Source organism: Apteryx rowi, unplaced genomic scaffold (genome assembly GCF_003343035.1).
Source record: "Apteryx rowi isolate R43461 unplaced genomic scaffold, aptRow1 scaffold_16, whole genome shotgun sequence".
In the NCBI taxonomy this organism is placed as follows: domain Eukaryota; kingdom Metazoa; phylum Chordata; class Aves; order Apterygiformes; family Apterygidae; genus Apteryx; species Apteryx rowi.
In genome coordinates, this window is record NW_020447863.1 from 2,831,575 (window position 1) to 2,858,925 (window position 27,351).

Here is a 27,351-nt window from a genome sequence, read left to right on the forward strand (position 1 = left end):
CATCTAACAAGGGAGACCAGCATGTGTGGGTACTCCTGGAAAGTGGGCAGAAGATTTTTCAGTAAGAACTAGGCCTTTTTATTTCTTTTATAATCTGGCAAGCTATCTGGGGAAAGAGGTTTTGACATCCTTCCACCAGGATCAGTGGGGACAGTTTGCTTTTAATGATCTCTTAGGCAGTGAGACAGACCATCTGCTGATGTAAATCAGAACAGCTCTGTCGCCTGAAGTTATGTTACACTAATTTAAATCAGCCCATCATCTCCAAGACAAACCACCTTTCACTGCCCTCCCCCACCAAGAACCAGACCAGAGCACATTAAAACCAGGTATAACCTTGTTCCGGAGGAACAGCCCTGCAAGCCTGTGCTCCCCATCTATCGTTCCAAAAAGCTGGGTCAGGCCTTCTGCTCACAACCCTCCTTTGAACCTCAGCTCCTTGGAGGAATAGCCCTGGAGAAAGAGGAGGCTGTGAAGAGGACCCCCAAAACGTGACAAATTTGGAGGCCTCAGCATGCCATTTGTTTCCTGATTTCAGAAACAAAACCTGGCAAGAGCAAAGTGGAGTAAAGCCTCCTTTTCCATCTGCTTTCCTGGCATTGCTCCGAAGGTCACTGCCGGGGACGGAAGTCCTCGCTGGGCCCCATCTGCCTTCCCTGGGCTTCCTCATTTATGCCCACTTGGGCCTCTGACATTCTACTCTGTTTTTCTTTCCTTGAAAATGGATAGGGAATTGGGAGCCGCTGTGCAGGAACGCGCCTGTTCCCCATTACAGCTCCACCGGGGCTGTAACACGATCGTGCCTGCTCCATACCCACACAGATATTTATTTATCCATACAGACTTTCTCCTTGTTTTCATTAAGTTAGGCAGAAAAGGTTAATCTTTCTTCTGCTAAAGCTTCAAAACCAACCAAGCTAAATAAAATATGATTTCTTTCATTTCTTTTTTAAAGGACACTCTCTCTTTTTTTTCCTAAGTACCAGAATGAGGTCACAGTCAGAGATGCCACAAGAGTAAATTAAAAACAGGTTGAAAAAAAGCAAGAGGGAGAAAGACAGAGAAAACCACAATCAGAAGAAAGTGACTGGTAACGCTGCAGGATTGGTTTAATCTAGTCTAGTAAAGAAGCTGTCAAGACTGAGAGACATTGGTGTCTTCATACTTTCCTCTTCTTGCTCTTTCTAGGAATCTCAATGGCAAAGTCACAGCAGAGAGGTCTCCCCTCTCTTCATTTCTTCTTCGTTTTGCACTGCCTGGGCTTTGCCTTTGCTGCTCTCAGCCCTGGGAAGCTCGCTTGAAGGTCCAGAAGGACCTTTCCTTCTCTAACTTCGAGGAGTCTCCTGACCTAGCGCTATTGTTTAGTCTAGTTGAACTCAGCTTTGTAACTGTTGTCTTCAGCAGGAGTCATAGCTGATAAGTGATTCATCCTGCGTGCTATCCATGACTGCTGGGCGCTGGCACATTTCGCAGTCGAAGGAGAGAGACAGATGTTGCACTGATAGATGCTGACAGTGAGTGGCTGAGCCCACTCCTGTCTGTTCTAATTCCTCAGTCCCTCTCCTGGCCCGTGGTAGGTGTCAGTCGGCAGTCTGAATACAGCCCCATATGACTAGAAATGCGCTCCCTTTAGACCAGATCATCAGTTCAGCTTTGCAGACAGGCTGCTGAGCCTGGGATGTCCTCCACCAGGTGGGACATCAGCTTGAGTTCCCCCAGTGGGAAATCTTGCTGAGTTAGAGTTCCTGGGGGCTCTCCCAGAGCCATGAGTAGCGGGTTGACTTACTCTCCTTGGTGTAGCCAACCCTGGCCTTATCCAGCACAGGTTTGCAAAGCTTCACAGACTAGGGATAACCCCCCTGCAAGCTCCAGATGTGCTGTTATTTTTCTCTGTTTTAGGGAGAGCTCTGACTCATGGTGACACTGGAGTTGGTGCGAGATACATGTTTACAAAACCAAAAAGAGGAGGTTTGCCAAACTCCACAGCTCAGTCTGCAGAGGAGTGCAAGACACTAGTGAGGAGCTGCACTGGAGAGCAAAGGGAAATGCCACGTGGAGAGAGCTGCATCTTTGTGGCAACCCTTACTAGAGCAGGGATTGATTTTTGAAAGCTGCCTGGGGAGTTGGACGGTTTGGGGCAAACCAGCCGTGGGAAGGCAGTGGCGTGGAAATTAGGGGGAAGAGAGTCTTGCAGGGATACGGCATGCAATTAGGAGTGTCAGCATCCTATTGTGGAGCAGTGTTGCCCCGGTACCTTGTCATCTGCAGGTAGCATCTTTTGTTGGGTACAGCACTTACCATAGTGATGTTCGGCTCTGGTTTGGATTTGTTGCCACTGAGAAGTGAACACAGGTGAGACATCCTCACAGGAGCTGGTCATTTGTCCTTGATATCTGTAACAGCTTATTGCTTTATTTAGCATGACATCAATTATTTATTACTATTAATGAAGGACACAGATGGCTGTCTGGTCAATAAAATATCTCCTACTCCACAGAGATGATCTACTTAGCTATCATTTACTCTGCAGAGAATCTTTGGATTCTTTCTGAAATTTAATAATGTGAGCAAAGATACCGTAGCAATCTAGAAGGTCTGTACTTCAGGGCTGCTTTGGGAGGCTGAAATCCTTCTTTATATTTGCTGGCGGGAGTGTGTGAGAACACAGGTCCAGACGGGAAAGAGAAGCCCTTTTGCTTTTCATCACAAGCTACTTATCCATATAATCCCTTTCATAAAATGATCAAACTCCATCTTAAAAGATTGTTAGGTTATTTGCCCTTCTCAGGAGTAGACCGTTTATTCATATCCATTTTACTTTCTTGTGCCATTACCGCCCATTAGCCTAAATAATTATTTTCCATCTGAGTGCCTGCCCTGTTGATATATTCATAGAGTAATGTATCTCTACTTGGCCTTTTTTTCCTTTGTCTCCACTTGCATGGTAAGCTCCTTGTGCCTTTCGTTGTTCCCCTATGAACCCTTATTTCCTGCTTTTCCAGTTTTGATGCCTGTTTCGTGAACACAGACCAACACTATACGGTACGCTCCGACTGAGCTGTCACCAGGCCCTGTGCGGTTAGGTCAGTATTCCTCTGTTGCTACAGGATACAACAACCTAGCACCACTGTTACTTGGTAGGACTGTGTTTGTGGTCCATCATCCTCTTGCAATGCCAGCGAATACACCTGCTGCCTTAGTTACATCCGACTGACAAGCTCCCAATCTAAATCTAGAGAATGAATTGTTCTCCTCTGGTCCTAGGCGAAGCTTAGGAAAAAAGTCACCTGGGGGGAGCACAGAAGAGCAGCTGCCTGCATACGCTGCAGATTGACAGGCAGTTCGGGGTAGTCGGTTCGTCCCTGGGGCATCCCTCACCTGACCCCGCATTTGCTCCATGGTCCAATGCAGTCTGACACCAACAGCAATCTCACTGCTGCTTACACAGGTGCAGAAATACTCCCAGCCTTAGGGCTGAGGTTTCGGTACCTTTGCTAGCATCTATTTTGCTATTTTGGTAACAAGCTCTTTGCTTTTGTTCCATCGTTAGCAGGGCCAATGACAGAGGAAAGTTCACCGGAGGCTCAGTGTTGAACACAAAGCACCCTTTCGCTGTAGGGATTTCATTGCAAGGGTTTTGGCTTAAACCAAATTGATATCACCTTGGCAAACCCTGTGAACTTCATTTCCTCCCATGCAGGGGGACTAGCAGTGCACTCCACAGTCAAGGCAGATCCCATTGAACTCGGTGGCAGAGTCAGACCATCGTGTGACGCAGCCACTCCTGCATTTGAGGGCATTGCTCATTGCTAGCCTGCTCCCCTCCCTTCAAAACTACACTAAGAGAACATGACTGAGGTTGCAAAGCCAAGCACTCTAAAGCTTGTGGGTGCCTTAAGGACAGTTATCTGTGCAATTTTAATATACAGTTTAATTCAGTGGTTGTGCATGACTTTTTCCATCCTACTTCCAGTCTCCCTGCAAGTCCTAGCTTTACCTTTTGCATTCCCTGTCTCAGCCCTGCATTCTCCTTTCCTGTCCCATCTCTCCTTCTCCCTGGCATAGACAGCCTGGTTGATATTCCTCATGCCCATGGACTGCCAGTCCAAATCTGCCCCTTGATACTGCACTGTTGCTCATCACAGTCTCTCTGCCCAGCTAGTTCCTTTGCCACCCGTCATTGTCTTTATTTCTGTCAGTCCATAATTTCCTCTTTCTCCAGCTGCAAAGATTCAGTCCCTGTCTCCCCCTCCAGCACCTCACCCAGCCCCATGTCCTAGGGATGCAGAACTAGGAGGAGCTCCCCAGGTCATTGAGTCCGCCATAGCAGCCGAGCGATAGGTGCCTTGGGTTAAAGTTTCTACAGCACAGCCGCTCCACAGAGCAAAAAAAGCTTCCCAACACCCTTTTTCTTCAGGACCTGAAAAAAAAAATCAAAAAACACAACTGTGCTGTGCCCTGGAGGGCAGTCAGAGGAATCAAGGGGACTGCTAGTGTCCTAGAGCATGGTGCCAAGAGGGGTTTTGTTCTGGGTCCAAATTTCCTGCTCTTTCTCACTTGCTAGTTCTAGTCTGCATTTCCAATTTGAAGCGCTTTGTTCACTGATGCCAAGTCCCCTCCAGTTTCCCTCACCTGTCCCTCCCCGCACCAGTACGAAGGTCAGGAGAGCCTTAGGCAGAGGCTGAGGTGTGACGCCTTCTCTCCACGATCCGCACGTCGCACTGCTTGTGCTGCTGCTGCCACCTAACATGGCCGATGATGGCGAGGACCTGGTGCCCCAGAGTATTGCTTTGTCTGCTTGTACCAGCTCCTTGCCTGCCACCCCTTCTTTTTTAGCTCCTTGCCTGCCTCTAGTCCCTAGCTGCTTCTGGCTGCCTTCCCCTTTGCTGTTCAACCCAAGAGAGATGGTCTCCATCCCTGGGATCCAAAGCCAGCACCACCTGGAGCCTCCCTGGGCTGCAGGGAGAGGGAAGGTCCTGCTCAGCTGAGGGCTGGAGCAAGCTCTTCAGGGGCTGGAGCCACGAAGCCCTAGCTTGTCTGTCAGCCACGTGCATATGTCTAGCGTGATTTGAGTGCCTTTCTGGGGCAAGACGGGGGGGGGGGGCAAAGAGAACACGTCTGGGTATGGTCCCTCCCGCGGGCATCAGAGCTTTGTTTGTACAAGATTAGCTGAAGAGTGTTCAGGTCTGTGAAGTGCTGCTCAGTCCTGATGCAGGGTCGGGTGAGCAACCTGCTGCCTTTCTACCATCCCTTATGGTCCATTCCCCCTGTGTCTCTGCCAGCTCACATGCTGTCTCCGTGCCAGTTTTCCGGAATAGATAATTTCTGAGGATGTTTCCTGTTCTGATGCGTTTGGATGGTGGTGGTTGTTATTTTCCTCTCTGCCTTGCAGGCTCCGCTTGCTTCATCTCAGTGCCCTGATGCTGTCCCTTGAGCTTGGTCCTCCGTGTGTGGTGGGTAGGGAGGAGTCCATAGCCCGCTTCAGCAGCCCACGTGCCAGCTCTCTCAACCTTAACCGCTCTTTCCTTCAGCCAGGCTGCACTTCTGTCTCCCTCCCAGCTGCCAGCCCACCCCCTGCAGCTTGGCTTCACAGGTCCAGCAAAAGCAGCGTGTATGGCTATCTAGTAAACTAGGCGGAGAGCAAAAGTTTCCGGGAGGTCAGTGAGACAAAATCAATGATTAGATGTCTGGCTGCAGCAAAATGAATGAATGCCACATCTGAAACAGTGATTTCTGCAGTCCCTTGGGGAAAAAACAAGGGGCCATGCCATTGTGAGCTTGGACCGAAGGGAAGGGGACATGGCGCACCTCTCTAAGCTGTTATATCAGGCTGTCAAGAGACCCTGGCAAATGTCACTCCATAAATTTCCAGCCTGCTTACCTATGTGCCATAAGCATATATGGAAGGCAGTGATTCTGGAGCGTAGAACTGCTGCAAGGGGATATGCAGCAGGATATTATGCGGAATAGCCAGGGCTCTGCTTGTGTTTCCCCAGAGCTCCTGTTGAGCAGGACCTCTGGCAGCTGTTCAGCTTCGGGTGCAGGATGAGGCTTCAGGCCCACTGGCAAGGCTGGAACTGCGGAGAGCTGTGTTTAACACGGCTCTGCTACGCAGGCGGCCGTCTTGGGAGTCCTTGTGAAAGGCAAATCTCTTGTTAACAGAAGAGGTGGTTGAAATTAGTATTAACTGTCAATGTTAGTGAGGAACCCAGGTACTGAATGAGTGGATCAGGCAAACAGTTTAGCTTCTTGGGGGACCAGACTTTCAAACAAAGGTGCCGTCCAACAATCTCGCAATGTGCTGGGCATGACGTGAAGTTTCACCTTGTAGTTTGGTGCCTGGATGGGTGATACGCTCTTCCAGAATTCACCCCAGAGTGCTTGCCTCAGCCTTGACAGCCAGCCATGGCCCATCTCGCCTTCCCTGCCATGAGGCACATGAGAAGGTAACTGCAGAAACATGGAGATGCTTGGCCAGCTGGGCTGAATGAGGAAAAGGGACCTGGGTGCCAGGGCCCAGCATTAATCTGTCTTCTTGGCTCTATGATACAGGGTATATGCTTTAGTAACTGGGACCCATTTTTTCTGTTTTAATTTATTTTGTGTTTTCTAATGTTAAAAAAATGTCCTGAGAAAAGGCTGAAAAGGACTTGGGCACTGACACTGTTCCTCTTCCTTGGCTTGTGAGGTTCCTTATAGGGTAGTTAACGACCTCCATGCTCTCTTTAATGAAAGCGTTATTTTAACCCTGTTGTCTCCCTCCAGGTAGAGGTTATATGAGGAGTCAGCAACTAGACACAACTGAATTTCTCTAAAATTCTGCAACTGCAAAAGAGCATTTCAAACTGTTAACAGGGAAGTGTTGTCATAAGCCAGGAGAGCATTGGCTCTCCAGCATGCAGGAACGAGTGGCGTGCCCAAACACTGTGTACTGCAGTATTAACACGCGCACACACATATGGTCCTTACAATGCATCCCACGTCACCTCAGCCCGAACCACCTGCCAGTTCTCTCCGAGGAACTCATCTGCCTGTGTGGCGACGGAGAAAGCTTCAGCTCAGCTGCCGCGGCTCTAAATAACAAAGGTGCAGTGGGGAAAGGTCAGTGCTGATCCCAGTGCAAATGAGCACCTACGACCGGGACTGCCTGGCATCTGCTCAGAGATGTATGGCTCCTGCTTGCAAAGAGCAAGGTCCAAGTGAAGTAGGAGAGCAAGCGAAGGAAGTGCAATAACGAAAACACAATAAAATGAAATGAACCCCGACACCTTTGGTAGTGGCACAGGAGTTGCCAGGCGGGGCTGAGCCAGGGGCTATCTGCACTGACTCCTATGGCGGCCGGTTCTGAGTGCTCTGGAGGAACGTGTGAGGTCCCCCCAGCAGGAAACCGTGAAGTAATCTGTCCCCCAGGAACCTTCTTCCTGGTCAAAATAGAGGTTGCTTGAGGTTGGAAGAGGTTTTAAAAGCTCTCTATAGTTTGATAACACAAACTGTTCCTACTTCTTCGTTATGTGTTTGTGATTCATCTTGTTTTTAAGTCATAGCAGTGTCTTTGTTCTCAATGACTTCTTGTGACAGGGAGTTCCACAATCCAATTACATGTTGTATGAAAAAGGACGGAAATGAAAGCTGGAAAAGAGCAATAGCCAAGTAAAAGCCAAAAGGTTTTTGTTTGTTTGTTTGTTTAAATCATAAACCCAGAGCTAAGGGACTTGCTCAAGGCCGTACAATGCTTCCGAGTTCCAAGCAGGGATTTTACCACTGCCAACCAAACCTGCCTGTTGAATTGGCTTGGAGTTTGGTACAGACCCATGTCTCGTAACTAGGTTAAGCTACGGAGACTAGTGACAGAGCTGCCTGAAAAAAGTTTGGAAAGAACAAGTCGTGCTGGGAGCATTAAAATGAATAATTAAGACTTGGATTCCTTTAGGGAGGAAAAGAATTTATTGCTGCTCTTTTCTCTAGCCAAGGGGGACATTTGTTACTGAATTTTGAATTTTGAGACAAGACGCAAATGTGGTTTGGGGGGTTGGAGGGGAGGGGATTTTTTTTTCTACCTGGGTAATCAGCCCACACAATTAGGTGTTCTGTGTTGCTTATACCAATGGGTTATTTCTTACACCGTATACCAAGAATCTAGAATTGTGTTTCATTGCAGTAGTTCTCAGTCAGTTTTACTTTTAGAAAAATAAAGAAAGAAATGTGCTGAGAAGGGAATTCTCCTCCTCTCTCTGCTGTGGTGTCTTGACATTTACACATGCACAAGGTACCCTGCACAGCAATCTGCGTCTGAGTTAGCTTATACCAGCGTGACTCTATCAACTGCAGCAGGCTCCTCGGATTCCGGTCTGTGTGAGTGCGGGCCCAATTAGGGCAGCTGGTCTGGTTTTGTGTCACTTGGCATCTTGGACTTTCAGTTACATTGATGCAAAATGGAAATGGAAAGCAGTGGGACCTACCTGGTGGAGACCTTGCCCCAGTAGAGTGAGCCACATGGACAAAGCAGGGGATAATCAGGCCCCAAAAGCTTAATTAATGGGGCATTTTCAGTTTCAGCTGGGTCATGAGCTAAGTGTTAAATAAGCTTTGTAAAACAGACAACAAACAAAAGTCTTTCAGTTTTGTTTTTTTTTAATATTTTAAAAAAACCTTGAAAAGTGAGAGTCCTTCGGTGTGGCTGAACTATGGTCATTGCAACAATCAGCTCGAAGAGCAGCCACGGAGCCCCTTCTTGGATGTGGGTCTCGCATGTGGTGTTTGCAGTTGGCTTGTCAGCTGTCCTTGAAGTGAGTCCACATGTTGCCTATATGCTCTATAAATGCACTGCTCCGCTGTCCAAGCTATGACTTCATGCTGTCTGCTTTTGGCTGGCTGGTGTAGGCCCCTCATTTTTCTGCTATGGATCGCTATTGTAACTGATGGCCCAAGTGTGTTTTCTGCTTGCTTTGTGCATTGTCCATGGGCAATATTCTCCATATAGGCTTGGGGTCATTCCCACCAGCCACAGCCAACTAGACTTTGTTGATTGCCCTGAGGCCTGCACTGCGTGGGAGTGTTCCTGCGTTATTCTTTAAATGGTCAGCAAGAGTTTGCATCTGTATTAATGTTTCGGTCTTGCTCTTCTCTCTGCTCTCCAGGAGAATCCTTGAGCTTTGCGGATGATTTGCTTTCTGGCCTCGCAACCTCCTGTGTGGCAGCGGGTAGGAGCCATGGAGACGTTCCCGAAACCAGCCTCTATTCAGTCATTTTCAAGTGCCTGGAACCAGATGGTCTGTACAAGTAAGGAGAGGCATATGGGAAGGTGCCGGGGGGCACGAGGGAATCTCCAGTGCTATTAATTAATTGTTATTAGCTTTTCTCTTACAATGGGGCCTAAGGGCCTTGGTTTGGTCTGTGCTGTGTTACACCAGACGCTGTACAAATGATGAGACTCTTTTGTTGCTTTGGGTGTTAGCCTCAACTAACGAAATGGCAAACCAGTGCCAGTACAGCACTGGAGGCACTGGGGGTCTGTGGGATACCCCACTGGAATAACCCACATCTTCACTGTGATGGGCTTCCAGGTCCGTGCATGGTGGGATTGGGGGAGCAAAGCAGCCAGATGTAAAAGGTGGCCTGAGCCCTCTGTGCTAGGTGCTGTTTACTAAGCTCCTGTTTACGTTAGTAGGACACATAGCAGCTCAGAGGGACACCAAATACTGCTGCCTGTCATCCTGCCACTTCCGTAAAGATGCTTGGTCACACCTGTGCTGACGGTCTCATTCACTTGACTCTCCTGAAGCAGCCCTGATAACTTTTTTTGAGAACAAGAGATTGGATTTGCTGTTCAAAGGCTGCAGAGTAATTTGTGCCTAAAGCAGTGGGACTATTTCAGCATCCAGACGTTAACTTCTCCTACAGTATACTTGGGAGGGGTCAGGGCTCTTCAACCTCCTCTTCTAAAGGACGGCTCAAAAATCCTGCAGGCCTTCACGATCGGGGGAACTCGGATCGCCTGGGTCCCTGCCTCCCTCTTCAGACCCCTCTTTCTCCCGCGTGTGCTTTCTAGGCCCAGCATCCACTGCGTCTTGTGGGGGATGACAAGAGTCAGGAGAGTAAGAGGGGAAAAAAAAAGTGAGAGGAAAAAAAGGCAGGAAGGAGAAAGAGAGAGAGTAAGCAGGAGAGAAACACTCAGGGCTTAATGTCAGAGTGACTGTAATAATTAAAACACATTTTGTAGTGAGTAATGAAACTTTTTATGGGACCACAAAAGCAGTTAAAGCGAGAGCTGGCAAATGGTCTGTCAGCGAGAACTTTTTAAGATCTTGATTAATACTTTCCCTTTGCCTCCCCCCTCCACCACCCCCCAGTTAAGTATGTTGACAGCCTCCAAAGAGGGAAAAGCCTTTATTACACATCTCTGGAGCAGAGCTGCGTCCAGGAGTGGGCTCCAAGTGATACCTCTTGCCATTTAATCATTTTAAATGTTTTCTTGTTAAATATATATAATGCATAAATATAATGATTATTATCGCTGGGAATTGGGCTGCTCTGAAAAGGTGCCAGGGAGAGTCTGGAACAACCACAGCGCTTGCTAATAATCCACCTCCCATAAAATCGGTCAGTCGTGAGCTATCAGCAGTGCAGCGGGCGGCTGCCAGGGCGCTGGGCAAGGGAAGCGCCGCTCCGTTTGCTGGGGAGACCGAAGATGAGGTGAACGCAGCGCGCGGGGAGCCAGAAGGTCTGGCTCTTTGACAGCCCGGGCTGCCAAATCATCTTCCCCATCTGCTGGGCAGGGATAATTGCACTCCCCCGTCTCTTTAGGGGCTCCGTGATCTAATTCCTGATGTCTGTAAAGGGCTTGGAGAGCCTTGGGTGGAAGGCACTGAGCTTTGTCCGGTGTTGTGTCATCCTTCTGGCCAAAGCCAGCCTCCGCTGTGCGGCCTTGGGTCAGGCTTGGAGGGGGACAGGCAGAGGCTGGCAGCGCCTCGTGCCCTGGGGGCAGCTCGGGCACCTCCCGCTTTCTGCAGGTGCCTTCAGGAGAGGCACAGAAGTTTTGGGGGGAGGCAGCAGGTGTCAATGCATGGGCATCAGGGAGCTGTGGACCCTCCTGCAGGACAGCGAGGAGCTGGGTGGGCTCCCTCCCTTCGCGCGTGCTCGCAGGGCTGGGCACGCGCTGCTCATGGGTGTGCGCACTCATGTGCACACGTGCGGGGACACGTTCATGTGGCATCCGGGGGTCCTGGGCCCACTCTCCGGGAGATGCAGAAATGTGCACACACGCTGAAGGATGCACAGTCCTCAGCATCGGTGCTTATGTTCCCAAGCACGTCTACATGGAGTGATACATCTACTACTGAGCATGTTTTCTTACGCTATTATGCATGCATATATATGCAGCGCACACACGCATTTGCTCCAACTTTGGACCTAGCCAGCACGTGTTTACTTAGCATCTGTGCATTCCCAGATACATAAACACACATATTAAATATTCCTCTGTTCAGATGTCCATACAGTTGCGACACAGCGTGAAGGAAGCCAGAACAGTGAAATGTGAGGCTAACACTCTGTTCTGAACCCGTGCGGACATAACAACAACAGAAACACGGGCACAGGGTCATTTTTTAAATTGAATTTCTTCTGCTTGTTTCATTTGTTTCTGCAGAAAAATAGCTATCTTGGAAGGCTCTGACCTGGGTATAATCTTGATTATAGCAACGCAGCAGGGCTCTGCATTTTTGTCTAGCCTGTTAGGTGAACACACAGATCCTGTGCAGCATCAGAGCTCTTCAGAAGCAAAGGCTTTTGCTTGTTGAGTAGTCTGAGGATATCCCATGAGCCCAGAGAGGGGACTGTGAGATCATGGAAGTCTCCTGCTCTGTGAATGCGTCTGACATCCTGTCCCTTTTCTTCTGCAGTACCTACAGCAATTACGCTCTGCTGTTGGCCAATCATTTGGCATATTACCAGCCTGAGATCAAAGCTGGGCTTGAGTATAGAAAACAAAACCAGAAAATGCTTTTCAAATAAACAAACAAACAAAGTCTGATTGATTTCTCTGCTTCTGAGACTTCTGTAATTTCAAAACATAAACTAACAAAAGGAGAACTAATTTCTTTGTCCTTTGCAGTTTCAGTCTGATGAAAATAAGGGGCCTGCTGACCTTGCCTGTGGTACATTGAGGTTGCTAGTCCCTGCATGGAGGGTTTTCAAGGGGAATATAGTTCACATCAACAAAGATGTATGTGCTCCATAAGCTCGTGTGGACACTCATGTCAACCTGTCAGGCATGGGTGCCCATGTGTGTGGTTCACACTGAAATCACATGAGTACACACACAGGCAGTGTGGATGGTCTTTGAAGACTAACAAATTTAGTTTAAGCTCTGAAAAAACAAAAGGCTTATAATCATGGCAAAATGCGCCACAAGAGAGAGGATTCTCCCACGAGCTCAGCTGGATCAGAGGCAATTCATCAAGCTTTCTCCCGGGTTGGTCTGGAAGAGTCCCCACTGAGGATGGGGTGAGGAAAGCAGAAGGAGAGACATCTGCATGTCTGTGCAGTCTTCAGCTCGTGCTGAGCCAGCCGGCCAGGAGAGCAGTTAATGCCGATCAGGCGGATGCTTTGGGAGCTAGGAAGCACTGTGCTGAGACAGGCAATTCATGACGCACTGAGCACCAAATACCAGTCAAGAGAAAGGGCTCATGCTGTCTCAGAGGCCAAACTCTGGCTGGAGGACTGAGCTTACATGACTCATGGCCCAACATCCTCCACCTCCCCTGCAAACCCAGCCAATCTCTGCTGCTGAGACATGAGCTTTCCTAGTGCATATTGCAACCTCCCAAACCCTTCAGCCCAACTCGCCATCTCAGCTTCTTACCCAGTCATTCCCTGAGCGCCTCGGGACACCTCTTTACTGAGGTATACCTGATCAGCTGCTGGAAAGCAGGTTTGCCAGCCCAGCACCTTTGTTCAGATACTTGGGGAGAACACCAAGAGCTGGGAGCCAAAAAGGGAAATTTTGGAATGGGAGATGAACCCCCCCTGCCTCCAGCTCTTCTATGGAGCTGCAGTGCAAACACACCAACTTCTCTTCCCTACACCACAGATACTATAATTATAAATTAGATTAAATCCCAATGTTTCACTTTATTTACATTCCTGACCTAGCCTATTCATTTCCGGTGTTTGTGCCAAGAATCAGCACAAAATTTACTGGAAATAATATGGAAGTCATCAGGATCCCTTCCAGAGCCTTTCCTTGGAGTGTGTTCATTTGCTGAGAAGAAGCCTCGAATTTGCTTTCCCTTTGTAGGACCAGATAGGGTTACCCTGGAGTGATCCTGAACCAGTCCAAAGCTGCTGGGAGAGCAAGTTTCTGAAGAGCGTTGGAAAGAAGAGAGGACAGCATGTGCTGTGCAAACCACTTTCTGGGGGATGAAGATTGGGCACTTCCATTGGATGGAAGTGGATTTAATCAAACCTCAGAATGGCAACACAAGGCTCCCAGCTGCAGCCTAGACCTGACAAAGCCTGCCTAGCCGGCTTCATCCCCAGTGGGCATGGAGGCCATCTCCACCATGGTCAGACTCAGTCTCTGCCACCAGGTTCTGGCCAACGGTGAATATACTTGTTTTGGCCAGCTTAAAGAAAGAGGCAAAAAAGCTGACTAGGAGGGACCCTTCGTAGTGCTGAGAAACAACGATTGCAATTCAACAAGCTGAATGCGCTAAAGGAACTGGCCCAGAACAAGGCTGATTAATGTTGGTTGACCTCTGCCTTATGCATGGCTGGGATAAAAAAGTGGATTGGAAACCCTTGGTGCTCAAGAGTCTGCTAATGCTGGCAACGATCCACTGCTCCTTATATGATACTAATTGTTATTGTTGGTCTTCCGTCAGGAAGACACATGAATGAGCATTGGAGCAATCCGAGACAGATCCCAAATAGTTCAGTGGCATGGGTTAAAACACATCTGTTACAGGCCTTGGCTGAGTCCCCTGTGTGCACAGGAGCTGTGCTGCTTCATTGGATCCACCTCTTCTATTCCACATGCTTTCCAGCTTCCTGCAGCCGAACAGCGTATGGCTGTAGTTTCTTCTCAGACATTCCTGGCTTGCCGAAGCTCAAACAAGGGAAGTCAGGAATTGAACAAGTGTTTGCTCAATCCCAGACCTGTGCTCTAACTGCAGGCTCTTCCTTCCTCAGCAGTTTAGGGTTGCTTTATAACCAGGCTTCCCAAAGACTGGCTTGGATATGCATTTGTTTGCTGAAATAAGTCCACCACCGAGCTGCCTGGGCCCATCTGGGCTATGTGCAGATCACTAGAGTGGAGTGGATTGGCCCTGTCAAAGCCAGTCTTTACAGGGAGGTCAGGGACTGAACAGAGGAAGGAGGTAGTCTCTGCTAATATTAATGAAGCCCCATGCATGGAAGCAGGTTGGGCTCCTACTGCAGTTTCCAATGTTGGTTTCTTTTATTAGCATTATAATCCTACGCAGGAGACTACAGATATGGAAGCCATGCCAAAGACAGGCATTCTTTCTGCCTTGAGTCTAGGGGCTGGAGGCTGTTCCCAGCTCTGCCATTGCTCTACTGTGTGATTTAAACAGATCACTTCGTCTCACTTTCATCTTCATCTGTTTGCTCGTCTCCTTAGTTGGTAAGCTCAGTAAGACAGAAACTCTCTTGCTAACTCTGCGCGCAGCCAAGCCTGCAGTGGCTCAGATCAGGGCTTCCAGGTGCTATTGCAATATTGCTACTACCAACCATTTTGCTCTGGTTGTTCTAAAAGTTGGGTTTGTGCCTGGATTCTACTTATGACTTTAGACTTGTCTCTGCCACCAGTATTCAGCCACCTGGGAGAGATCTGGAGTCAGGAGGTGCCTTTCTACTGGCCTCAGTGGAACCTTCTTCCTTAGTATCTGCCAAGCATATGAACATCTCCTGGCGTTTTTTTGGAAGGGCCAAGTTATCCTCCCCAAATTCTCTGCATCTGCTTACACTTCGTGCCACAAAAAAACAGAACAACCTTTGTTGCCTCCCCATGACCAGCTCCTCCCCACCCTTCCTCAGGACGTCCGGATTGAAATAACATTCTTGGTGTTTTTGTTCTAAAAACTCCTGGCATCTGAGCTTCAAATCTAGCTTAGGTTTGCATAGGCTATTTGCATTGCTCCTTTGGGGGTGGCTGGAGGAAGGCTGGTGGGGAGGGGTGAGGAGGAGGAGGCACGGCCGGATTGTTGTATAGGGTACTGCAGCTGGGGGAGTGTGCGAATAGATGATTCTTCCTGGAAATGGTAACAGGATGGAGAGGAGGAGTTTGGCCTGTTCATATGCTGATAGACAAATGGACCTTTGCAATTCCACCTTTTTTTCCCATCACCAATTTAGTAACCCTTTACGGTTATGGGCTTGAAGAATATTCTTATTTCTGAGTGTGTAGTAACCTAATGCTGCTAAAATAGATCTTTCCAAGTCTTATCTCATTGACTGATGGGTGAGCAAGTACAAGAGATGCAGTATAAATATAAACACAGATGTTGCTGGCTTTGATTTGCTTCAAAGCCAGCGAAAGCTGCACTGTACTACTGCGTTGCATTCATTTTTTTTCTTCATCAGCTGTCCACAGCACAGAGCACCTTTTTCCTGAAGGTTAGAAAGCTGAGGACAGTGTTGATTTGATTCTTACAGCAGCACTGAGGTTTGATCCCCCCTCCCCTTCCAGGACACAAGGAATTTGCTGAATGGAGTGGTGTTTCTCTTACCTTGCAGGGGAGAAATGGGTCAGGAGAAGGACAAGCGTTTTAGTTCTTGTTGGTCATTTCACAGCTGTGGAAACTGAGGCAGGGAACGGTGAAGTGGCATGCCTGAAGCTGTCCCCCTTCTCTCTCTTATTCTCGGTTTTGGGGGGGGGTTTTCTCCCTAGAAAAGCCAGTCTGGTAGTGACTTTTTTACACAGTGATAGGGGACAGTGGGAGACGTCACTTAGTCAGCTGGAATTTCCCATCTACTGCCAGAGCACAGCTGAAGGGCCTTGTGTAGCACCGCCAGCCTGGTGCCGCGGCTCTCGGCTGTTTTACGGGAGCGATGCTCACTAACCGTTGCGAGGGGGTAGCACCGGGACTTTGACACAAAGAGGCAGTATTACATAATGTCTGGAGCTCTTGGGTCCTGTTTCCGTCCTGCCGGGGTGCACGCAGCCCAAAACAAGCTGGAATTTAAATTATGGCAAGGCACGATGTGGAGAGGTCCAAGCAGGCTGTGTGTGAGTCGGCTCAGGCCCAGGCGCGGTCCAGCCGCATTTGCTCAGCAGTCCCGTGGCTTTGCACCTGCTCTACCAAGCCCCATAGGAGAATAAGAGTGTATTAGGTGGTGCACAACCCTGGTGTGGCAGGGCTAGTTTGCATCGGCATCTGAGCTGGTCCCTTACGTGGTCCTGTCCTGTCTACATTTTCCTGCGCCAGTCTCTGTTAGCACAATTATCTCTTCTCTGTGCACCAGTTTGTGGGTGGAAAGGTCTTGTGTCACCCCAGGCAAACCTTGCACTATTTCTTTCTGTAAATGATGGTCAGATTTGCAGCGTGTGGGTTCATTCATTGCTGGAAAACGCTTTGATATTGGGGAGGGAAATTTCTGCCTCCTCCTATGACTGCCTTCCTGCACCAGGTAGCAGTTCAACGTGATGTCTACAGACGATTTAAGTTTTCAGTAGGCTAATTCCAGCCCTAAGGAGTGGCCAAGAGCAGCTCAGCCGTATCCAGAAATGTGCCACCAGGAAGGATGTGAGAAGCTGCTCTGAGGCCCAGCACTTCAGATACTGCCGCACCTAGAGGTCTCATCTGAAGCTAGAGCATATCCACATCCCACTGGAATAAATCAGCTCAGGCAGGCTCTGGATGGGACCCCAGCTCCCAAAAGCTGGAGATATTGGGCCCAAAAGGTGATGCTGATCCAAATAAAAAGATAAGTCACAAGCTAATCCTGCCTGCATATCTTTCCCTCCACACTCTAGGAAGCAAAGTTTAGATGCTTTTACCTGCAAGATCTGTCCCAGCTCATTCCGGCAGTGTGCATACTTCATACATGGCCTGCAAGTCCCTAAAATTAGTTAAATTTCTTTTTGTTTTGTTTTTCCAGAGGACACCTGCTGCATACTCTCCCTCCCTATCCTTTTCTTGTAACAACAAAGGCACAGAAAGCTCCTCACTAGCCTTATCTCCCAGAGAGCACTTTGTTATCTTCCTTTTCCTTTTTTTTTTTGTTATGCATTTTAAAAAAGAAGATTTCTCTTTTAATCTTTCATTTACGCAAAGCATTACGTCTGTGGGCACCCATCTCCTGGTCCTGCCACACTACAGTTTATCAGCACAGAGCGACCCCTCCAGCTCTGCCACCCGTTCTCTCTCTCAAGGTCGCAGGATAAATCTGTTTCCAGTCTGCAGGGTGCTTATTAGGGGGGAGCTGCTGGATGAGGGAGTCCCCTGCACAGAGGGTTGCTGAACTTTCCAATAGATCTTGATTGACCATTTACTTATTCCTTGGGTTTTTGGATTGCTTTCTCCAAAAAAGAAATTTGGTTGTTTTGTTTTGTTTTTCTCTTCAAATCCTTAATAGGGAAGTTAGAGGAAACTGAGTGCACCTGGGCTTTTCCAGACCGCTCCAGTCTTTGATTTTGGGGTCTGACCCAGACCCCGTTGCGGTCAAAGGGGTGTGTTATTTCCCTAGACTTCAGTGAGGCTTGGATTCAGATCGTGGAGCAGAAGCTGGGCAGGGGATTGCCTGTAGTTCGTTAGCTGTAACTGCTGCTGCTTAAGCCTTTTGTTTAATAGCAGGTTTGTCAAGGGTGCCTGCGTTTTCAGAGCTCCCTCAGTTATGTGTTGAGGCTTTAGAAATCTCTCTTTCACAAGTTCAGAGCTTTCATTTCCTGTCTCAAGTTATGTTAGTGCTGTAGGTGACCGAGTCCCTTTTTGCTTTTGCAAAAGTAGCCAATGAATTCAGGCATCTCCATTTTTGGGTTCCCAGCCAGCATCATCTTCAAGTCTTCATTGGTGGTGCCACAGCTCGCCTTGACTTCAGCTTAGTTTGTACCAAAATAGGTCAACATAAAATGGAGACACTCAAATTTAGTAAGTAACTTGAAAGTAGCTGCTTCTTCCTGAGTTTTCCCACCTGTAAAGTAGAGGTGTTAAAACTTAGCTACATCCTTTGGTAGAGTTCTTGAAGTCTACCCAGACAGTGGTTGCCAGGGAGCTTGGGGAGACAAAATACTCGTGTTGACTGGAGCATCTCTCTTTCCTTTGGGCATATTGGCAGCTTTCTCTTCTTCCAGGCTGTCTCTGGATTTCCAGCAGGGCTCTGTGCCATTAAGACTTTAGCACGATCTTTCTGATTAGCTGTTACTGTGCCTGAAACCTTCCCCTCCCACTGCTGTTGCCCAAATACTGCCTTTGCAGCCCAGCCCTTTCTGAGAAGCTTGACGTGACCACAGAAAGTCAGGAGTGGAGTCATAAGGCAAGAGCCCAGCACAGGGCAGACGCCAGCCAGATACGCTGAGCACGCACTGAGCCCAGAGTGCCTGCTCCGGGGCCCACCCTGCTACAGCTGGGTTTGCTGGAGGCAGGTAGTTCTCATCCATTCCCTTTGGGCAGGTTTCTCCAGTAATGTGTGCTGGTTTTTCCACTCTGTTGAGACATATCTGTAGGCCTGAGGGAACGAGATCAAAATCCCCGCATGAGGAATGGTTTAACAGTGACCAAGCATGCTGTCACTCCAGCAGGGAACACCACCCGTGGAGGTGGTGACGAAAGTCCCGTCCCACCATGTAGATGCCACCTCGGTAACCAAACAGTTACTTTTCAGCTTCCTCTCCAATTTTTATTGTGCTCTTCTCCTCACTATAATATCTGAGTTTGGCGGCTATTGGCTATCTAGTGCCCCAAACTGACGCCGTCTTGTACTGCCAAAGCGGTAAGTATTTGCCCTGAGTACCTTTAGAGTGGTTTCCCCCCACACACGTGCCCTCATCACTCCTGGTTGCCACACACACACACACACACACACACACACTTCCCTCTGCTCTTCAGGAATGAGATAAATTTGATTATACAGCAATATGGTTTCTGTTATGAAAAGGGGAAAGAAAATACCCTGGCTTTCACTGAAAACCCTCAGAGCCAAAACTTATGTCATAATTTAAATGTTTCTAAAAAAAAAAAGAAGAAGAAGAAGAAGTGGGGGGTGAGGGTTGTGCTTTGTTCAAGTGACAACGGATAGGGGAAGCAGTGGGGCAGGGGGATCCCATCTCCGCTACATGAACGGGAGAGTCCAGCATGGAAACCCAGCACCCCTAATGGGAACACGAAAGAGCAGAGCCCGAATTCAGGGACTCGCGGCCGGGTCGCTGACAGACACTCGCCCAAACGGCTTGGGCGCTGGCAGTGCAGCCGGCCAACGTGCAGGTCCTCCTGCCTCCGGGACGCTGCTCGGGCACGAACCTGCTGCCGTGAGTCTTCCTCCCCCTCTGCGCCAAGAGCACGGCTTCAGGCCGGTGCTCATTTGCACTTGACTGCTGGATGGTAGCCATCCCGGGGCGTTTGGCTCAGCTCTGGGCTGCCAATCCTCTTAATCAGGGTCCGTCTCTTTTCTTCCATCTTTTTTGCTCTTGGCTTCTGCCTGGGAAGCCCCAGGGACAGCACAGCCGCCGTCTCCCTCTCAAGGTGCGGTGGCGTCTGCTTGCTCTGATGGAGATGCGGAGAAGCAGAACGGCCAGACTCATAGGTCTGTGTAAGGATCTCCTTTCCTTCCCGACCGTGGTGGGCCACAACCCCTCCCCAAGTGACTGAGGAGCAGCACCAGTGCCCATGGCGGTGGGCGGCGGGATCCCGGGAGCCCGCAGGGAGGACCTCGGGTGAGGAAGTCAGCCCCGTCTCTGAACTGAGCCTGTCCCAGGAGTTCTGCCCTGACATCCAAATGTGTGACCTGCTGGCACCATTACCTGCAGCATTTGGTTCAAGAAATCAGGTCTTTTGGTCTTGCTGGGTGGTTGTGGACAAGTTGCTTCCTTCCTCTGTGCCTCAGTTCCCTTTCCTAAAACCCTTTGAGGTTGGTGGATGAGTATATGGGCCGATGATGGAAAATAGCCACAGCGCTTCCCTCAGCAGGGCAGAGCCCACAAGCACGCAGTCACCAATGACCAGAGCTACTTCTGGAGCATGCAATCCCTGGCATTATTTTTGCTTTCCTTCTGAACATCTCCTGGCTTACATTTATGGAAATAACCTTCTTAATTATGGAAATCAATAGTCTTAATTTTTTTGCACAACCACAAAAAGAAGGGCCGGCTTCTGATGCTTTCATATTCTCTTTCTGTCTGGTTTGCATCATTGCAATGTCACAGTCTTCCAACCTTTAGGTGACAGAGGAGCGGGAGGAGTACCTATCCCTCACGCAAGAGACTTTATACTCACAGAGTGCCTGCTTCTCCTGGGGAGCTGAGGATGCTGGATGAGTATGTAGAACCCCCTCACACACTCTCCACAGCTCCCAGGAGATGACAACCCCTGGTCAAACCCTCACTGGTGGCTGGTTCAGAGGCAGATGCCAGTGCCAGGAGCAGCAGGGACTGGCAATGGGGCAAGGTGGTGTTTGCACGTCTTTGCTCTTTGTAGTCACTCGCAGACCTTCAGAAACCAGAGAACGCGTTGCCCGGGTAATCTAATAAAGCCAGCCTTCACGGCACTGCTGCAGTCTGTAACGCGTTTACCTGAGTGACAGGCTGCCTCCGAGGAGCGTATGACCCTCTCTGTCCTCTCTCGCTCTTGCTCTTCTTCCCTCTGGGTTTTGGGGTTTCGTTAGGGTTTGTTTAAGTTTTGCAGCGTTGCGTCCCCTTGGGTCCTGCCCTGTGTCAGCGCTGCACCCTAGCGATTTAAGATACATGGATCAGGACTGGGGTGTGCATCTGTTCATATCCTTTATCAGTTTGGATCTGGAGAGCTGGGAAACCTCTCTTTGCTGGGGGCCTTTCCCATACCAGCAGCAGGAATACGTGCCTTAGTGTTACCCAACAGCAACATAAAACCACTATCCCGTAACCCTTATCCCAGAGCCTGCATGAGGTGAAATCATGGCCAGATCCAGCTTCCTGCGCCTCTGCTCTGAAGAATGACTGGGCGTGCGTGTGTGCTTTGAGGTGTTTGACTAGGACATCTGGGTGACTGTGCAAGCACGTACTTGTGGGCAGTTGTGCAGCTGGTTAGGTATATGCTCCAACAGGTAAAGCAAACCCTTCATGTAGGGTTTTTCACGTCGTTGCAACCATTGGTGCCTTGCTGGAGGAGGTCTGCAGCACTTGTAGCTAGGTAGGAGGGCAGGAATGCTTGGTTTCTGCCTGACGGAGCCGGGGCCGCGTCGGGCCGCGGCTGTGCTGACCCCGGCTGCTGCCACCGCTGTCCTTCGGTTGTCGTGCTGGTGGGCTTCCAGGACACGTTGTTTGATATTACTTTGTTGTGTTTGGTCCTTGCAGCACAGCACCGAGCTCTGCCCAGGGTGGGAAGGGTGCGGGGCGCATTTGCCTTGTTCTTGTTTTCAGCCAGCTCATGTAGGTTTGGAGGGGTGGGGGTAGAAAAGACCCACCAAACCTGTGTGTCTGTCTAGATTGGGCTGCAAAACCAAGTTTTAAAAGGCAGTGCTGTGGAGAGCATTAGGGAGGGCTTGTTTTGCAGCGTTTACGTTACGTTTACATTTACTCTGGCCCGTGTCGGGGACCAGGCAGGGGCTGAGCTAGCCCGAGGCAGGGCTTCCCCCTTGCTCTTCTCCCAGCCTTTTCTGCCAGGAGAGGTTGGCGTGGGGGAATCAGGCTGTGGGAAAAAGCTCAGAGCTCTTCACTTTCTTTCCTGAACACGAAGGGCACTGCAGAGAGCAGAGCAGCCTAAATAGCTGCTGGCATGCAGCAAAGTGCTGCACCTTGTTTTCCTCTTGGTAGTGCGACACATCATCCCGCATTCCTGCACTCCCCAGCGTGGGAGCTTGCAGCTGAAGTCTCAGTGGCTCTTCTTGCATATCCAAACCTGCCCGGTAGATGCTTCTGTAGAGCTGCCCCGTTGCAGGTCAGCCCTTTCCACAAAGCCCTAACCCTCGCTTCACCCCCCGCAGCCTCCTAAACCCTTCCAGGCCACCTCTAGCTTTCCAGCTCTGTCCCTGGTTTATACCTGCCGCACTGCCACGCGCTGAATTGTTTTCCAAGTGGAAACATGAGTTGAAGTATTAACTCCACAAGGGCCTTTCTGTGCAATGCGCTGGGATTAAATATTTATGTTGGCAAAAAGCATGTAATAGGCAGCTCAAGATCAGAGATAATGAAATTGAGGTGTGTGAAGAAAGGCAGGGAGGTGGAGGGGCTTGCAGGAGCAGAAGGGAGAGGGACCCAAGTGGGTCGTAGTATGTGTGCATGAGATATTGCTTTTATTTTTATTAATACCCCACCTGTTTGCTGGGGGGAGGAATCCAACCCCAAACCCAGGGCTGGGAGCTCTGCAGCACGTGAGGGAGTAGAGATGAGATCAGCAATGCTCCGTTCCTTCCTCGCATACAGACCAGCGTTGGGCAGCAATAATCGTCAGCCAGGGTGATTTTGGCTTGGAGCCACTTTAAGTGGGGTCAGGCCTGGACTTTCCTGTGGCAGATGGCTGGGTGTGGGATTAGTGAGGGATGAGCCCCTCTCTGTGTCATCTGCAAATGATGTACGATTCTAAATCATTAATAGCGCTGATATAGGATCCCTTACTCTTCCTGGCTGCTGCAGTCAAGGTTATTTACTGGAGACTGTATGTGATCAGGCAGCAATGTGGTTTGGATTATACAGAGGGTTTCTGGTCAGGTCAGGAGGATGGTAACGGCGATGATAGCAGCTGGTTCTCTACCTCGCCGCACCACGCCAAGCGGGGAAGGCCCATGCAAACCTCCATGGCGAGCGCTGAACAGGAGCCACGTGAGGATCGGAGGGAGGGGAGAGGGACCGAGGAGAGGTGGACCACGAGGAGAGCATTTGTTGGATGCAAGAGGAGCCTGCAGGAGGGCCTGCTCTTCTGCAGCAGGAGAAAAACAAGGAACGAATGCAAAAGCAGAGGACGCTGTTCTTTCTCAATTCATTATCTTTATGAGACAACAACCTCTCTCTTCGCTCACGCGCTCCCCCCCCGACAAATATCACAGATGAGGGAGCACGGGGGGGTGTGACTCCCACGCCGTGCTGTGGGACTGCGGCCAGTAACGGAGCCACCAGGGAGATATGAAACAAGTCATGAATGGAGTGTTAGGAGAGAATGGAAATTCTCAGCCGGCTCCCAGGCCGGCTCTCTTGCGGGGGGTCCCTTGCTCACGATGACAGCGCTGCCTCTCATAAACACGCATTTCCTCATCCCCGTTTGTTTCTCTCTCTTGTGCAATCTCATGTACCAGACGGGAATGGGAGTGAGTCCCGATGGTACGTGAATGTGTTACAAAAAGCCTTCCCACCCTGCCACCAACGAAGTACTGAGAAATAACAACAGGGTTTAAAAGAAAAAGAAGAAGGAAAAAAGAGGAAGAAAAGAAAGATGGGGAGCTGGATGAATTTGCTACTGGTCATAGGTTATTATGAGTGTAAACTTAAGAACGTGACTGTACTGTTAGTTTGCAGTGTCAGCCAGCCCTCAGAAGCCCCCATGGTGCTAGATGCTATACATCCTTCTATGGAAACAAAGTTCCTTCCCAAATGACTTTACTGGATGAGTGGGACACCCAACCTGCCTGGCCAACACAGTCCCACATGCTGGATGTTTCGCTCAGTGGTGTGGGAGCCACCCTCCTGTAGTTTGTACTTCCCGAGCGTCAGCTTTTGCTGTTCTTGTGCATGGTCTGGGCTGTCCTTCTCAAACAAGCTGTTTGACTAGATTGCAGCAAGGGTGAGGTGTGATGTTAAGGTGTACAAGGGACAAATCCCACCGTCAAGCACAGCAAGTCCTTTGGACTAGCAGCAGAGGGAAGCAAGTGCTTCCCTTGCCTGGGACACCTTGCCTGGCTCAATGTAACTGAGGAGGGATGGAGGATTAATGTGTTAGCTGTAGCTGCAGTAGACAAAAAACTGCAGGGAGAAAGATGACACAAATTGTAGTCCTTCTGCCCAGAGCAAAAAGGAAATAAAGAAACCTGCAGGGAATGATACCTAAGGAGCAGAGCGGGGCTGGTTCTGCACCACACTTGTGCTCAGGAGGCTCGCAAACACATCTACCACAATAGCAAGGCCCTTTCATGTTATTCAAGGTAGTGGGTCTTTGGTCCCATCAAAGGCCTGCTGGGGGTAGCAGGGCTCTCTCTCTGGGATGGTCTGCTGTATAGTCATCATTTCAATAAAGAAATGATTAAAAGGGGCGAGAGGGGGGAAGAAAAACCCAAAACATCTGTTTTACTTCAAATCAGAGAAGATTCCTTTGCTTGCAAGGAATGTGTAAATCACGCCGGGCTGGGAGATGTACATAACCCTGCCTGAAAGCTCCTCTGGACTTCAAAAGAATTCTAACGTGCTTACTGGGATTTTGTTTTTATTATTTGTTTCGCTCCCCCCGTCCTACCCTCCGCCCTCCCCTGTCTGCCTGTCAGATTTGTGAGAACTTCCCACCCGCTGTCAGCCATTCAGGCCATCCCCCTTTGATTCAAGGGCCTCGGGTTGTGGGGGGAAAGACCAGTGGGTAGAGGAAACCACAGACCTGACTGGAGTCCTTCTGCCTGTGCTCACTGCTACAGACAGCTCCCATTCAGCCCCAGGCTAACTGTAGTGTCATGGGGACCTCCCTGCTTTGCCACCATCATCTACCTCTTGGCTTCTCCCTTGCCATCAGCCCACCGTCTTCCTGTCTTCTCCACGCTGCACAGGCTGCAGCTGGCCGCAAGGAGAGGACGTTGCAAAGGCTTGTTCCAAGTGCAGTGCTGCCCTTGCCACTCTCGCAGACTAGCGTAGGGTATCAATGCCTCTCGCTTGGAGGCCAGAACATTTGGCCTGTTCCTCCCTTGGATTTTCTGAGTAAGACTTGCAGAGGCTTCCCCCTCCTCCAAGCCGTTCTATTGTGTTCCTTTATTACTGTCATGCTTTGTTTTGCTTTGTTTTATGCGGAGCGTGAAGTTAGGGCTGGCAAATGATGCCAGAGAACAAACGCGAAGAAGATAGTCCCTGCTTGGAGGGGGCCTATCAGCCTCCTCATACCGACCTACTAAGGTAATTCGCCCTAAACTAGAGGGACCACCCCTGGGGCCAAGGACAGACTCCACTCCCTGCAGTCGATGCAGCCCTTTGCCTTTCTTCTGAGAATGTCAATCAGGAGGCCTATTGTGGTGGCTTATATAAGAACAGAGAGCCATCAACTCATTTGACATAGACCACCCACTACTCTTCAGATGACACTGTCTTTTGAAGTTGCTACCAGTCTGGGCTGGATTTCAACTAGCAGTCCAGATGGAAGCCAAGCCCCCAGGAGGATGAGAACAAGCCCTACCAAGGGGATCTCCTGGGGTAGCCAACTGTTGAGTGTCTGTTTCTTGTTTAGAAAGACTGTAAGGTTGGGAGGGGCAAACATTTCCCAATTTGCCAAGGGTCACAACCTTCTTCTTCCCCCATCTCCCTGGGGCCAGTGGTGGCCAAGCTTTGCAGAGAATTTGTAGGTTAAATGGCTGGTATGGTTAGCTGTGAACATTTCCATTGTGGAACTCACTGCAGGGGTTCAGGGCCTCTCTCATCTCTCCTTTCTCCCTGGCACAACTGGAGGAAGAGTTTGATTTATTCCCCCTCTCCTTCTGAGCAGCCTGCTCTCTGCAGCCGCAGCCTCCCCAAGCCCTGTTGGTTCTTTTCACAGAGGAAGGCAGTTGTCTCAGGAGTAGCCCACGGTGCAGGAAGGTACTAAAAGTGATTTGTCTCTCTCTGGAGACCTACCCGGTACCCAGGACTCGGATGCTAATGCTTTCAGCTGAGGCTGAAAGCCACCCAGCCTTAGATTTGTGCAAAGAAGATAGTCTGTAACCTCTAAGTAATGGCTTACCCGTAAACACATAAACTTCGCAGAGCTGAGGTTGGAGGCTTCGGGGTGGCCATTGGTCAAAGAAATGGGGCAGAGCTGTTCCAGGCCTGGTTCCCTAAAGGAAAAGGCAGGGGCAGAAGGTATTGCAGTGGGAGCGACAGAGCACGCAGGGTGCTGTCTGGGGGTCCTGCAGTAGCAGGGAGTGGAGGGGGCATTGGGAGCACTGGGGTATTGTGGAGAGCTGGAGGGAGCTACAGGTGTTGCAGTGCCAGTGTGAAGGATGCAGCAGGAGCTGAGGATGTTGCAGCCATGTGGGATGCTGAGCCTGGGGAAAGCCCTCCTCGGCTGAGCTGCTTCAGGACAGCTCACTTCCATCACCAGCTATCGCTGACGCTCTGCAGCCAGAGCAGGACGAGCCCCTGTGGTTTGCAGCCTCGGGCTCCGATATGAATCGTGGCATGGGTGGAGTTGCTCCAGCAGCACTGGGAGTTAACTCATTTGACCTTTGTCCAAAGGCTTTGTTTGGGATCTCCTGGTGAGTCCCAGCAGAACAGTGACTCTGGCACTTGACAGACTGATATGAACTGCTTTTGCTTCACTAGAGACAAAAGCATCAGCCAGTAGTGGCTCAGCACCACCTCCTTCTGGTTCTTTCCTCCACCAAAGGACACTAGGATTCACCTCCTGGGTGACCTGGGAGCTTCTCTGACCTTGCCAGGTGGAGGGGGGTAAACACCTTGCCCCAAGTCCTGAGACACATGGTGGGAATTGAGAAGAGCCAGGCCAGTTTTTGCTGCTTTGCCAGTAGCTGACCTATATGAACACATCTGCTAATCCTCATCCTTACAGCCAGGAGGACAAAAGCAAGGATGCAACAGCCAAGAAATATGGACCCCCAAACATCCTCTCTCCATCCTCCCCAAAGTTGATATTTCTGCAGTGATCCTGCTTTTTGTGCCAGCATCCTGTCTCCAAAGTTTGGGGACCCTTCCTATGGGACATCCTGAGGATTTGCTGGGCTGCTTCAAAGTGATAAAGACCAAGACCCCTGGTTCCCTGGAGTGAGCACGGGAGCAAAAGCCGCAGGCTTGTGACATAGGCTGCGTTAATATTATCTCATGTGAGGGCTGCTTTTTGGGATGTGCTGCCCTGTTGCCATGCCAGGGAGCTGTTCTCTCATCCGCATTTCGTCTCCATCAGGAGCTTTTGTTCAGTGCAGCAGCCCCTCTCTCCAGGGAGGCTTGCTGTGCTCTTCCTTAATCGGTGGTGTAAAGCTGCTCCTGAAAGGACGTACTCAGAGTGTGAGCCTCACGCTAGGGAAATA

General features: G+C 49.8%; 1 protein-coding gene across 4 annotated transcripts in view; it reads left to right on the forward strand.

Moving 5' to 3' along the window:
• The window catches only part of ASTN2 (astrotactin 2), a 365,002-nt gene that overhangs the window by 317,173 nt on the left and 20,478 nt on the right, over positions 1–27,351 (forward strand). For all 4 annotated transcript variants that reach the window (XM_026059690.1, XM_026059691.1, XM_026059693.1 and 1 more), the window contains one exon: positions 9,138–9,279. In XM_026059690.1, coding sequence (XP_025915475.1) covers positions 9,138–9,279 — 142 coding nt within the window. The remainder of the gene's footprint in view (positions 1–9,137; positions 9,280–27,351) is intronic.